We start from the raw sequence: 14,065 nt of genomic DNA on the forward strand, positions 1-14,065 counted from the left end.
AAAAGTCACTGGGAGAAGTGGAAGAGGGCGGTATCCACAAACAGGCAGGTACCATCGGGGGCAGGCTCAAGGAGGAGGATTGCAGATTTACAGTGCACCAAATCTCCCCTGCTCTGTAACTTCTCCAGCATGGCCAGCTTCTCAGGTGCAGAAACTCAGGCCCAGAAAACTGGGCCTTTGAGTTCCATAGGCAAGAGGGGTTCAGACACGCCAGGACTCTCCAGGAGGTCAGCCAGAGCAGGATGCAGGAGAGAGAGGTGACTGAAGACAGAGGAGTATGAACGGGTAAGAGCAGAAGGAAGGTATGGGAGGAATGGAGGGGTGTCAGAGTAGGAGATGGGTGGCAGACAAGGGAAATTCTGACACCCAAGGGCCGTATAGAAACCAAGTGAGGGACCCCTACCCAGACATCAGTACTGCTCAGCTCAGGGAAGCTGAGAACTGACAGTTCCAAGAAAAATTGAGAGACACCTGGCTATCCACACCGACCGCCATCACAACTGGTAGGCCTTGGATGTGCATACATAAAAAGTTTAAAACATACTTCTACATATACTAAATTCTCATATATTACATAGGATTGACTGGTGTGTGTGTGTGTGCCCACGCACGCAAGTGATTTAACTTACAAATGTGAATCCAAAGTCATCGGTCTGCAACTTGCAGTTTGAAGTCAGGAGGATGCTTTCAAAAGCTGTGAGAATGGCCTGATGCATTCCGCTGGACTGCCACGCTTTATGCTACTGGATGCTAAGCCACGTTGCATTCATCCATTTCCTTACTGATGGGAATTTGGAGTGTTCCCAGTTTTTCCCAACACCAACACCCTTGTGCATGGGCTCCTGTACACTACAGGTACCAGCATGTCTAGGGAAGAAGTACCAGGCGGGGGACTTGCCGGAACATAGAGGAAATACCTATTTTTTTTTTTCCTTTTTAAGATCTTGGGCTCAAAACAAGGACTCTGGAGTCAGATTGATTGGTTTCAACCCTGCCGCTGATCCCCACGAGCCGAAGGACCTTGGGCCAGTGGCTGAACCTCTCAGTGCCTGTTTGCTCACCGGTAAGAGGCCAGTAATAGCTGGCACTAGAGTTCTAGGCGTGTCATGTGGATGCATTACTATTTATGCCCAGCACTTAGAAGAGTGCCAGGCGCAGAGTCCGTGCTGGCACTAAGTTGCTTTCAATGGATTCTGCCAAATTACCTCCCAAATGGGTCTCTTGCACCACCGCCACAGGGGTTTGCTCCTCACCTCTCCCACCCTCGGAATGGTTAAGCTCGTTGAAGGTTGTCAACCTAGTGTGTGAAACCCGATTCGTGGTTTTAGTTCACATCTCCAGGATCAGCGGTGGCGAGCATCTTTTGGGGTGTAACTGGACACTGCGATTTCCTCTTCTTTGAATTTGCCTCAGAGAGGGGGAAGGGCTGATGGAGCGAGGCCAACCCCAATCTGTCCGCCAACCCCAGTCTGTCCGCTAAACCCGCCTGCCAATAACGTTTGCTGAGCCACATTTGATGCAGCAGTTGAGACAGAGACCATACAGAATGAAAATACAATCCCTTTGCTCTCTGGCCGACCCCTGATCACTGACTGCGGGACTCCTATGCCCATTCTCCTGTTGGGTCGTAAGGCTTGCGGTGGAGGGGAGACTGGCAAATGCTTTCGGCGCGTGCTAGGCGTCCAGTGCCTCCATCTTGACATTTCATCCTCACCACCCCTGGAGCCCGGCGCCCTCACTCCCCTATCCCCTGTATAGATGGGAAACGGAGGCTCAGAGCTGTGACTCTAACTGGAAAGGGGAGGCGGGACGGGAGGAGGCGGGCCGAGAGACTTGACAGAGGGAGGCACTCCCACCATCCCCTTCACCAGCCAACTGCTTGGACCGCCCACGGGCTTGAGGGCAAAGCAGAGGCCCTCGACCCCATTGGCTAGGCCTCGAGGGGACAGGCGAACGAGGCGCCCGCTGGTTGGCGGGGGCCGGACCAATGAGGTGGCCGCGGCGTGGGCGTGGGAGGCGCGCTGAAAGTCGCGCGTCGTTTCTTCTGAGGCGAGCTCGTGCGGCGCCTGAGGTGGTTGACGCTGCTCACAGAGCGCCGCCCGCCTCGTCCGCCGTGACGGCGACCGCAGCTCGGGCCATCAACTGTCGCCCTGGTTCCGCGGCCGCCCGGGTCGCGACATGAGCTCCCCAGATGAGGTGTCTGTGTGGGGAACGGGTTTCGGCCCAGAGGGCGGGGAGCGAGCCAGCGTCCGCCCGGCCGGCCGCGCAGTTCCGCGGGGACCCAACCGCGGCCCTGAGCCCAGGAAGCCGCCGAGCGGCGGGGACGGGAGCGGCTGCCCGGATCCCAAGAGCTTCCAGTCAGAGTGGGAGATGCTAGAAGCGGGAGGTCCGGTGCTGTGTGGCCGTGAAGGCCGACCTGACTCCCCGGCTGACGACATGAGGGACCTCCTGGACCTGGCCGAGGAGTCTGCGGCGGGCACCACGCAGCAGCTGTACGACTGGGACATGCTGGGCTTCTGCAGGTACCCGTTGGCGGAGCCCTGCGCCTCCTTCGAAGTGTCCGCCGGCCTCGAGGCGGGTCCCGGCGGTCCAGGAGCGACCGCCCAGAGCTGTGGGGTAGCACCGCCGGCTCTGGCCGGCCCTCTCCCCCTCGGTGGGCCCAAAGCGGGCCAGGCCTGGAGGAAGCCTGAGAGAGCCACTAAGCGTAGGTTGAACGTGGCTGTGGATCGCCAGCGCTTCTCCAATGAAGGCCTGGTCCGGCAGCTATCCGACTCCGAGTCCTCAGATGAGTTCAGTGACACAGAGCTGATGACGGTGAGTACTTACCCCGGAGGAGGAGGCCAGGCCGAGCCCAGCAGACCCGAGGATCCCGGGGACACTCCCAGTCACTCGAATTTCCAAATCAGGGAGAATTTCCTTCACGTGACAGGCTCTTCCTTGTCCTCGGCTCTGCGAGGATTCTCTTCGGTTGTGGAAAGGCAGGGCGTGGGAGAGCAGGGCATCTCTTCCCCTAAGAAAATGCAGAGCGTGCTCTGGGGGGACGGGGGCAGCAAGCCCAGCTCCCCGGGAGCTGCTGCTGCTGCTGCTACGGCAGGTGGCCTGCCGCAGGTCACTCCTAGGAAGAAGGGGACCCAGGAGAAGAAATCCCTCGGGGGAGCCTCCACACTTGCCCTGGGGAAAAACTTCCCTTCCTGGGGGCAGCGAATCTGGGCACCTCCGCTGGAACCGGCCACCTTTCCCCCAGTCTCTGGTATTCCGCTGCTTGGGAGATCCAAGAGGTATACCTTGGTCCCTTCCGGAACCAAACAGGCCAAGCACACCAGCGCTGGGAAGAAATCCGTGGTCACGTGGACAAGGGAGTCTGAGGCTGTGGCGGGAGAAGATAAGGACCCAAATAGAGACCCAGCCCCAAAGGGCCAAGTGAGTAGGCCAGGCTCCTCCTCTCTCCCCACTCTTCCCCGCCCCCACCGCACCCAGAGCACACGTCTTCACCCATGCTGCCTCTGTCCACCCCTCAGGGGTCGTCATTGGGTGCCCCTCGGTCACTGGGTCATTATGATGCCTGATCGGGCTCCTTTTACTAGGGACAAACAGTAAGGTAGCACTTCGGGTGTGCTGGGCCTGGTTCTCCACCCTTGGCCTGTTTCCAGCGTCCTCTGAGAGACTGGGGCTGGGATGGAAGGGAGGGTTGGTAGCTGAATTGGGTCGGGGGATCCCTTAAAAGCTTCCCCGAAAAGCCTCAGTATTTAGACTCACCAGCTTCCTGAATCCTATTTCCTAGCTGTTCCCCAGACCTTCCTTGCAGGGGCCCTGGGCTTACTCAGTGCCCCACTGTTGTCCCTAGATCACCTCTGCCTGCTGGCCTGGGGCTGACGGAGGGAGAAAGTGCTAATGAGATCAGCCTTTCAATTCCCTTCCCAATTCCCTGCCTCACCCCGGCCGAAATCACACAACACACTCTCTCTCTCTCTCTCTCTCTCTCTCTCTCTCTCTCACACACACACACACACACACACACACACACACACTTCCTTTTCCAAATCGGTGAAAAATTTTTGTTTCAGCTGCCAGCTCACAGGCCAGGGACATCTTATCTGCGCATGCATCGTGGAAAAGCCAGCAGTGGTGAGGTCGACACCAGAAGCCCCCAAGATCCAGGAAAATCAGAGCCCTTGGCCCTGAACCAGGGAGAAGTCATGCCCAGGGGGCCTGTCCCCTCAGGTGAGTGTCGTGGGTTTGATAGGAGGGGAGGGGAGAGGGGTGGAGGGCAGAAACCTCTGTCTCTGTCTCTGTTGGGGGCACAGCCTTTCTCTCAGGCAGCTTCTCCCACAGGAGACGGGGTGCTGGCAGGGCTGGCCTTGAGCCACATCATCCTCTGTGTGGGGTTTGTGCGGCGGGGCTGATCGGTGGCAGTGCCACAAACAGCTCCTCCGGGTGTAGCCTTACAGGGGAACAGCCTTTTCTGTTAAGTCCTTTTCGCCCACATTGCTCTCCCACGTGCTGGCTGTGGCTGCAGCTCTGGGAGGGGCGAATCCAGAGGCACATAGCTTGGGGACCACAATGCAATGGCGAAATGGCTGCCCCCGGGTAACAGCGGAGGCAGGCCCAGAGAGAAGGTTCGGGCTTCTGGGCAGAGCAGGGGCGGCTGGTCGCCAGCAGAGGGTGGTGCCGCCTCACCTCACGGTAGACCCCACTTGGCCCTTTCCACCTCACTGGGAGCCTGGGAAGCTGGATTGTGTGTCCTTTCCCTCTCAGGTGACTGGGAGCCACTTGACCATCCCCCAAGACCGGAAACGCCGCAGCAGCCACTGGGAATGCCGGGCTGTCCTTGGGTAATGCTTCCTCTGGCTCCTGGAAATGCAGGCCCAAACTCGAGGGTGGGATCTGGGTCCAAGTTCAGCTGACATGTGTGGGGGCCACCCCTCCCCTGCCCCCATCACGTACCCCATGGAGGGAGCCCACCTGCGTTCCACTGAGGAGCGCTTGCCATTCTAGCCACCCGGCTTTGGGGTGGAGGGCCCTGTGGAGAGGAGAAGGTGGAGGAGAGAGGAGGCCAGATTATACTAATCATTTCCTCCTGTGTCTGCTGGCCTAGTGTCTCGTGCTACAGAGAGAAGTAGACGACCTTAAGAAGAAATGTGGTATGAGGAACCAGGGACAGAGAGCGGTGTCTTAGTTCAGAACCCGGGTGGGCACCTGGGGTGGGGCTGGGCTGCAGGTGCAGTCGGCCTCGCAGGGACCAACATCCCTGTGGGGAGGAGAACCTAGCAGGCCTGGCCCTGGAGCCGGCTGTGCATGTACACCTGGGCGTGTGTACAAGTAGCAAAGTACTGTCTGGACTGCATGCACACTTTGCCAACCAGACCAGTCCTAGGGAATCTCCTTCTGATAGGACTTTTAGAGATGCCTCGTTGATTTTCCCTTGAACTGCTGCTTGGTGTGGCTTCTAAGGTTCTTGCTGGATTGTTTGTTTGTGTGTGTGATGGGATCTGACTGGTTGTGGCACGGCCCACAGCATCAGAGCTGCTGGCTCACTTTGTTTCCCTTTAGGAACCAGTTCCACATTCAATTCCGGTGGTGGGGAGTGATCTGGTCCAGAGCTCTTTGCATCGGGTCTGGAGGGGGTTTCAGGTTTCAGGGCTAGGCGGTTCCTCACGGGGATAGGGGGACGGGCTTCCATATCCCTCTCTCTGGAGTGCCTACTAATGCCTGTCCCTGTTGCAGACACCATGAAGGACATGGCTCTCACGATCCTGACACTTTGAAGTGAGTGTTACACACACCGTACCCCTTCCCACAGTCCTGGCTGTTGAGCAGGGCTGGGGGCTGGCCCTGGCTTGAGGCTCTTCCCTGACTCTGCTGTTTTACAGGTTGAGCCCAGCGTCTTCCTGCAGGAGGGGCAGCTGGTACCTTTGGAGCCCGGGAGCTGTGGCCAAGCTCGTTCCCTCCTGTTCTGCCTCAGCTAGGGCTTCCTCTACCCTTGTTTTGCCCCCTCCCCAGTTTCACAGCAGTTTCGAAATAAAGTACCTCTCATATTATGTGTTCTGCCTTCTCTCTGGAGGGGTAGGGGTAGGGTTGGGGGCCGGGGCACGGCACTGCTCCACAGCAGAGCCTTTTCCAGAACAGTATCTTTCGCATCCTGTGGTGGGGACTCTGGACCAGCCTCTGCTACCATCCCTGCAGTCAAGTCAGCGGAGTGCCCCAGGTCTGGGTCCTGTGTGTGCTCTCCCTGGCCACATTGACACGTCATCCCTTGCCCCCGAAGGCCCTCTTCTAATTCTCTCCAAACCACCCTCCTCCTTTGGGGTCTGGTGGTTCCCATTCGTCTCTGCCATTACCCCTCCCCATCAGCAGGAACTCATGACCCCCTTCCAGAGCTCCAATCTGGAAGCATTCACATCCTCCCTGCCCTAGCCAGCTGACCACCCTCCTCCAGCCTGGTCGTCTCTATACCCTTGAGTGGAAATTGGCCCGTCAGGTTCTATGGCAAGTGTGGTTAGTAGGTCTGTGTTCTTGCATGGTCCCTGTCAAATACTCTTCCACCAGCCCCATGACACAGATTTTCCTGGAAATTATACTTCTGTGTCCCAGCTCAGTCTCCCAGACTGCCTCTTTAGGACACATGAGATTGAGTCTGAGCTCCATGTTCAATTTCCCCCTCACTGGAGGTTGGGGAGCACTTCCTTCCCTCAGCCGGGACCCAGGGATGTACTAGCCTGAGACTCAGAGGGACAGATCTGTGTTTGAGTGAGGCGATTCTGCCTGGCACCCTTCCCAAAAGACCGGTATTTTACTACACAAAAGGGGGTATGATGGTAAGTAGGACATTCAAGGTTGGTGACTGTGTGTCCCTGTGTGTGAATAAAAGTAATCGGGGATAATCTCCCTTGAGGGAGGAAGATGTGATTCAGGGAGTAAAGAGAGTAGAGGCTGGTCCAGGTTCTGTAAGGCATTGGATGAGCAAAAGCAAGGGTCGGATCTGTTTTGTTCAAGGGTTGTCGTTAAATTCCCAAAGCATAGGCGGGGGAGGATGCAGAAGTCACCAAACCCCACGACAGGGTGTCGGGATGCTCGAAATGTTGGATTCGCTGTAGGAGGCTCTCGATCCTACTCTGTGACCCTATGATATCTGACAGCTGCTGTGGTTGTGGATGGAATGAGATTGGGAAGAGTGGCTCCTCAGAGTAGCTCATCTTAGAATCAGGGGACCCATATAAGAGACCACCCAACATGAGCTACCCGGGACAGGGGCAGGGTGGGCGCAGTGAGGATGGGAAGTAAGGAGTGACTGCGCCTGGACAATGGGGAGCACTTGAGCCCACCCTTCCCCCATATTCTCACAGTTACTCGCTTCCAGAGTCTATGGCATGAGCTCAGGTGGACAGACCACATGTGGGATGGGGCAGTCACAGACCTCAGGGTCAGAAAAGAACATTCGTGGGACTTAATCCACTCAAACCCCTCCCTGGAGAAGGTGGGCTTGATTGCTGCCCAGGCCTCTGGCTGGATTCCTAGGATGTACCCAGTGCCCCGCCCCAGTCCAGCCTGTACCAGGCTTATGTTCTAGCCCCTCTTGCTTCGGTACTGCTCCCCACTGAGCTGAGGCCATTACCAATGAGTGTGTGTGCACTTTGAGGAAACAGAGCCAGCTTAGACTTTGGACCCGCCTCTAACCTGTAGAGACAGTCATTCCAGGTCTTGTGTCCCTGCAGACACTCTGGAGAGTGTGAAGCTAAGTACAGGCTGGAGACCGCCATCACAGGAACTCTCTTCCCAGTGCACACTATGGAGGGTATGGGACCAGCTCAGTGGTATGGCACCATCCCTTCCAGCCTGAACCGCTCTGGCTCAGAGCCCATTCCCTCTAGCCTCTAACCACAGTGTGCACACTGGGGGAAAAGTGAAACCAGAAGAGAAATACTGCCCCAAGCCCTCAGGACCCGGCTATATCCCAGACCAATGTGGAGACTGCCATCACACCTGGGAGAAACCCAACTTCCTCAGGGCTCTTAACTCTGGCCCTTCAGGTCCCAACCCCACACCTCAAAGGGCAGTGAGGGCCATTGAGCAGAGAAGAAGCCCCAGCTCACACCTTATTCAGGCTCTAGCCCCTTCAACTCCAGACCTGTTTCCCACCCGGGCAGTGACTGCCACCACACCCTAGGGGAAGATGCAGCCCATGCTCACTTCATATCTAGCTCTCCCTCCAGAGCCACTGGGCACATGCAGACTGAACAGGGATGGTCCCACACAAGAACACACCCACAAGACTGGGATAGATAACTGTCTCACCTGATTTCATACAGACAGAGAAAGTTTTAAAAAGATGAGTAGACAGGGGAACATGTTTCAAATTAAAGACAAGAAAAAATGCTGAAAAAAACCCTAAGGAAACTGATAAATAACTGATGAAGAGTTCATAGCAGTAGTAATATGAATGCTAACTGAACTGGGGCAAAGAATAGATGAACACAGTGAGAATTTTTAACAAAGAACTAGAAAATATAAAAAGGACAAGTCAGAGCCGAATATAATAACTGAAATTGCAAATACACTAGAGGGAAATAACAGCAGATTAGGTGACAGAGAAGAACACATAAGCAGTCTGGAAAGTAGAATAATGGAAATCACTCAATCATAAGTGCAGAAAACAATTTTTTTAATGAGAATAATTTAAGGGACCTGTGGGACAACATCAAGCATACTCACATTTGCATTATAGGGGTCCCAGAGGAGAAGAGAGAGAGAAAGGGGTTGAAAAATGTATTTGATGAAATTATGGCTGAAAACTTCCCTAATCTGAAGAAAGAAACACAGAGGAAGCACAGAGAGTCCCAAACAAAATGAACCCATACACACCCACATCAAGACATATAATTAAAAGGGCAAAAGTTAAAGAGAGAATTCTAAAGGTAGCAAGAGAAAAACAAGAGTCACATACAAGGGAAGTCCCATAAGCCTGTCAGCTAATTTTTCTGCATATACTTTGCATGTCAGAAGGGAGTGGCATGATAAGATTTAAAGTGCTGAGAGGGAAAACCCTACAACCTAGGATACTTTACCCAGCAAGGTTATCATTCAGAATTGAAGGAGACATAAAGGCTTCTCAGACAAGCAAAAATTAAAAGAGTTCATCAATACTAAACCAACCTTACAAGAAGGGTTAAAAGGTCTTCTTGAAGTAAAAACAAACAAACAAAAAAAAAACCAAACACTGACTACAACAGGAAATAAGAAATTAAAGGACGGGGAAAATATACTGGTGAAGCAATTATATCATAAAGGCTGGGTATTTACCAGTTAAATAAGCTAGTACAAAGGTTAAAAGACAAAAATTGTAAAATCAACTGTAACTACAATAAACAGTTAAATGATAGACATGAAGATGTGAAATATGACATAAAAAACACAAAATGTTGGGAGGTGAGTAAAAAATGTAGAGCTTTCAGAATGTGTTTGAACTTAATGACTATTGGCTTAAATCAAATAGTTATAGGTCAACATAAATGAACTCCATGGTAACCATAAATCAAAGACCTACTATAGTTATACCAAAACTAGAGAGAAAGGAACACAAACATAACACTGAAGAAAATCATCAAACCACAAGAGAGACACTAAAAGAAGAAAGCATCCTCCTGACTTCAAACGGCAAGTTGCAGAACGATGGCCTCAAGATACACATTAGTAAGTGGTTTTAAATCCCAAATGAATCGTACCTAATATTTGATAACCTTTGGGTGTATGTTTCAATGTCTGAAAGACAGTTTTCACTAGATGTTAAAGTTGTGGGATAGCTTCTAACAGGACCCAATAGGTTTATAGAACAAATTTATGACCTTGGATCTCCCCAGATTGGTTAGGAAGGTGTACAATTGGTTTCCTTCAGGTTCAATGTCACCTACAGGTAGCCTTGAAAACAGCTGCTGTCATCCTGCTTTCAATGTGGGCATGTTGGGTTCAATCAGTTTTCCAATGGTATGATTATTTGGCTGCAATATTTATTCCTTCACTTGGAATAGAAGATATCATTACTCATATAGAGGCTTTAACAAAATCCACCCAGCAAGCCTTAAATGATAGTAACCAAGCTGTGTGTTTGCTCAGTTCAGAAATTTCCATGATGAGAAAAGCAGTCCTATAGAATTGCATGGCCCTCAATATTCTAACAGCTTCCCAAGGGGGAGCTTATGTTGTAATACATAGTGAATGTTTTGTTTTTATACCTGATGAGTCTTCCAATGCAACCCCCGCTTATGATGCGTATGAAAAATTGGATTTCCACTCTGAATGATCGTCTTCCCAGTTTAAGGGAAATGCTAGGAAAATGGTATGGTTCAAGAGGATATTGGCTTAAATCTTTACTAATGATATTGTTGCTCCTATTTCCAACTTTGATTACAATTTGTGTAACTTATAAAGTTTTAGTTTCTTGTTTTTTGCACTGTGTATCACCTGCTCCTACTAAGATAATGATATCTAAACAACTGGAAACTATTGATCACATCTATAGTTCTCTATAAAATAATGGACATGCACAATGCACATGCAAGGTAAAATTGGTGCAAGTCCTATTGGACAACGTGGAATTGGCCGTTAGTCCTTGCCAGACATCTTACTAGTACCACCCCCTAAAAGGAAAGAAAGAACCGGGCTATTAGGGCCCAGCATCGAGGGACATGATGGACCCAAGGCACGTAAAGAACCACCCTAGCATTTAGGGACCAAATACTTGATCACCTAATGCTTTCTATTGAAAGATTAATGATCAAAAGTGGAATTAATGAAATAAAATTATTTTCAGGCAGGACAAGAAATATTTTAAACATAAAATTCTCCCTCTGCCCATTTGAGCCACTACCCCCTCCCCTTTAGTGTGATTTGTGCATCACATTATACATTAACTAGATCCCCTTAAAAGATACAGGAATGCCCACACACCAAAAAAAAAAAAAAGAAAAGAAAAAAAAGAAAGAAAGAAAGAAAAGAAAGAAAGAAAGAAGAAAAAGAAATTTCCTCCTGGAATCAGCGAGGTAACTCCTTAAGAGATAACTTCCCTTTCTCAATCCTGTAATGCCTCATTAATACCCACTACTCGCCTTGTTGGACTATGTAAACTATTAATATGCTACTTTGTCTCAAAAACTTATATCATGGTTTTACCTCCAATGGGTGGAACAGTCCTCAGAGTTTTCTGAAGATTGTCTCCCAGCTTATAGTCCTCAGGTTGGCTCAAATAAAAATTTCCATTTTTCTTCGATTGACTATTGATTAATTTTTTTGGACAACACAATGAAACCAAAAGATGGTTTTTTAAAAAGATAACAAATCACAAACCTTAGGCAGACTGACCAAGAAAAAAAAAAGATTCCTAAGGAATCACTAAAATCAGGGCTGAAAAGGGAGACATCACCACTGAGCCTATTGAATTTAAAAAAACATAAGAAAATAGTATGAAAAATTTTATACCAACAAATTAGACACATATATGCAATGAAAACATTTGTAGAGAGACACAAACTTCAAAACAGACTCAATAATAGACAATCAATTAAATTAATAATTAAAAATGTTCCCACAATCATGCTCCTGTCCAGATGGCATCACTGCTGAATGCTATCAAACATTTCAGATGGAAATAATAGCAACACTCCAGAAATTCTTCCAGAAAATAGAAGAGGAATGAACATTTTCAAAATAGCTCTAGTAGGCCAATATTACTGTAGTGTGAGCCTCTGACAGTTTTTTTTTTCTTAATTGTAATGCAAGTGCCTGACATTAAGCTTTTGATTGCTGAGGCACCACTTCAAAGACAGCTATATCAAAAAGAACAAATTGCCAGCTACACGACTAGGTAAAGAGCCAGGCCACCACACCCCTGAAGTTTCCTTTGTTTTAGAGATCTCTGATTGACTTAGATAACTGACCCTTTGGCTGCTTGTTTTTCCCTTCTTGTGCTTTAATTCCCATTCTGTGTTAAATTCATCAATAAAGAGTGAATCTGAGAAACCCTAGGCCCCTCACTCTTGACCCCGATACATACATAACCCCAGGTCCCAGCTCTCTTTCTCCACCCACAACCTTTCTGTGTGGTCCAAGGCATGCCATGTACCCTCCATGACCTGTGAGTAATAAACTTCGTCCTTTCACAGTCTCCTAAAGGTTATTGCTGAGGTGCATCTTGCAATTATAATAAGAACCACAAGGGCTAGTTCAACCACAACATTGGTTCTGAAAGGGGAAATATCTGTGGGGGCTCGCCTTGGAGTACAGATAAGTGCCTCCAGGTATTTCTAGCTGACAGTATCACTATCAATTGGCTGAGACCAGCACAATTACCCTGATGCCCAAAACACACAAAGACATCCAAAATAAAGAAAATTGCATACCAATCTTTCTCATGGATACAGATGAAATAACCCTCAAGAAAATATTAACAAACTGAATTCAGAAACATATAAAAAGGATAATATACCATAACCAAGTGGGATTTATTCTAGAAATGCAAGGTTGGTTTAACATCTAAAAATCAATTTATGTAATACACTATTTTAAAAGAAGAAAGCACTGAAACATTATCATATTAACTGACACAGAAAGAGCATGTGACAAAATTCCACCACCTTTCATGATAAAAACAATATAAAAACTAGGAATAGAAAGAAATTTCTTCAGCATCATAAAGGATATCTATGAAAAACCTACAGCTAACATCATATTTAGTAGTGAAAGACTGCATACCTTTTCCCTAAAGTCAGCAACAAAGACATGCTCACTACTTTTATTCATTATTGCACTGGAAGTTTGAGCCAGTTCAAACAGGGAAGAAGAAGAACTAAAAGTCATCCAGATAGGAAATAAAAAGGGAGTTTTTTTTTTATTCTCAGATCACATGATTTCATATGCAGACAATCCTAAGGAATCCACAAAAACGGATCTAACGGTAGAACTAATAAAGAAGTTCAACAGATCACAGAATACAAGAGTAATATATAAAACAAATTTTATTGCTAAATACATGTAGCAAATAATCCAAAAATGAAATCAAGGAACACTTAATTCTAGTTACAATAGCATCAAAAAGAATAAAATGCTTAGGCATATATTTAACAAACCAAATGTAATACTTACGCACTGAGAAACACAAATTGATGTTTGTTGAGAGAAATTAAAGATGATCTAAATAACTGGAAAGGCATTGCATGTTCATGGTTGTAAGACTCAATATTTATATGGTAATTCTCCCCAAATTGACATATAGATTCAATTCAATCTCTATCGAAATTTCAGCAGGCTTTCTTTGTAGAAACTCACAGGCTGATCCAGAAAATTCATATGGAAATGAAAAACAAAACAAAACAGAACAAAACAGAATATCCAAAACTACTTCAAAAAAGAACAAACTTGGAAGATTCCACTTTGTGATTTCAAAACTTACGATAAAAATACAGATAATCAAGTTAGTGTGATACTGACATAGAGATAGATCAATGGAACAGAATTGAGAGTTTAGAAATAACAAACTATGCTTATATTTATTGTCAATGATTTTCAATGCAATGGGGAAAGGATAGTCTTTTCAACATGTGGTGCTGGTACAACTGGATATCATGCAAAAATACAAACTTTGAACCTTACTTCACAGCACACACAAAACTTAATGCAAAATGGATCAGAGACTTAAAAGTAAAACCTACAACTATAAATCTGTTAAAAGAAGCCCTAGGAGAAAAATATTTGTATGCATGAGCTAGGCGATGATTTCTTAGATACAACACCAAAAGCATGATCCATAAAAGAAAAACTTGATAAATTGGACTTCGTCAAAATTTAAAACATTTATGCTTCAGAAGGCACTATTCAGAAAATGAAAAGACAAGGTACAGACTGGGAGAAAATATTTGAAAGTCACAGATCTACCAAAGAACTTGTATGCAGAATAAAGAATAAGAATAATAAATAAATAAGAAAATGACCCCATTAAAAAATTGGGCAAAAGATTTGTATAGACATTTAACCAAAGAAGGTATAGAAATGGTTAATAAGCATATGAAAGGATGTTCAG

The 14,065-nt window shown here is 48.0% G+C and overlaps 1 protein-coding gene across 1 annotated transcript; it reads left to right on the plus strand.

Moving 5' to 3' along the window:
- Positions 1-2,178: 2,178 nt before the first annotated feature.
- On the plus strand, positions 2,179-4,403 carry LOC308609399 (uncharacterized protein CXorf49 homolog; the record flags this gene model as incomplete). The annotated part of the gene is made up of 3 exons (XM_081223078.1): positions 2,179-3,420; positions 4,065-4,221; positions 4,333-4,403. 3 exons carry the CDS (start codon positions 2,179-2,181, stop codon positions 4,401-4,403), a joined length of 1,470 nt encoding a protein of 489 aa, XP_081079204.1.
- Between the last annotated feature and the right edge of the window lie 9,662 nt (positions 4,404-14,065).

The sequence above is a fragment of the Mesoplodon bidens genome, assembly GCF_964165515.1.
Source record: "Mesoplodon bidens genome assembly, chromosome: X".
Classification (NCBI taxonomy): domain Eukaryota; kingdom Metazoa; phylum Chordata; class Mammalia; order Artiodactyla; family Ziphiidae; genus Mesoplodon; species Mesoplodon bidens.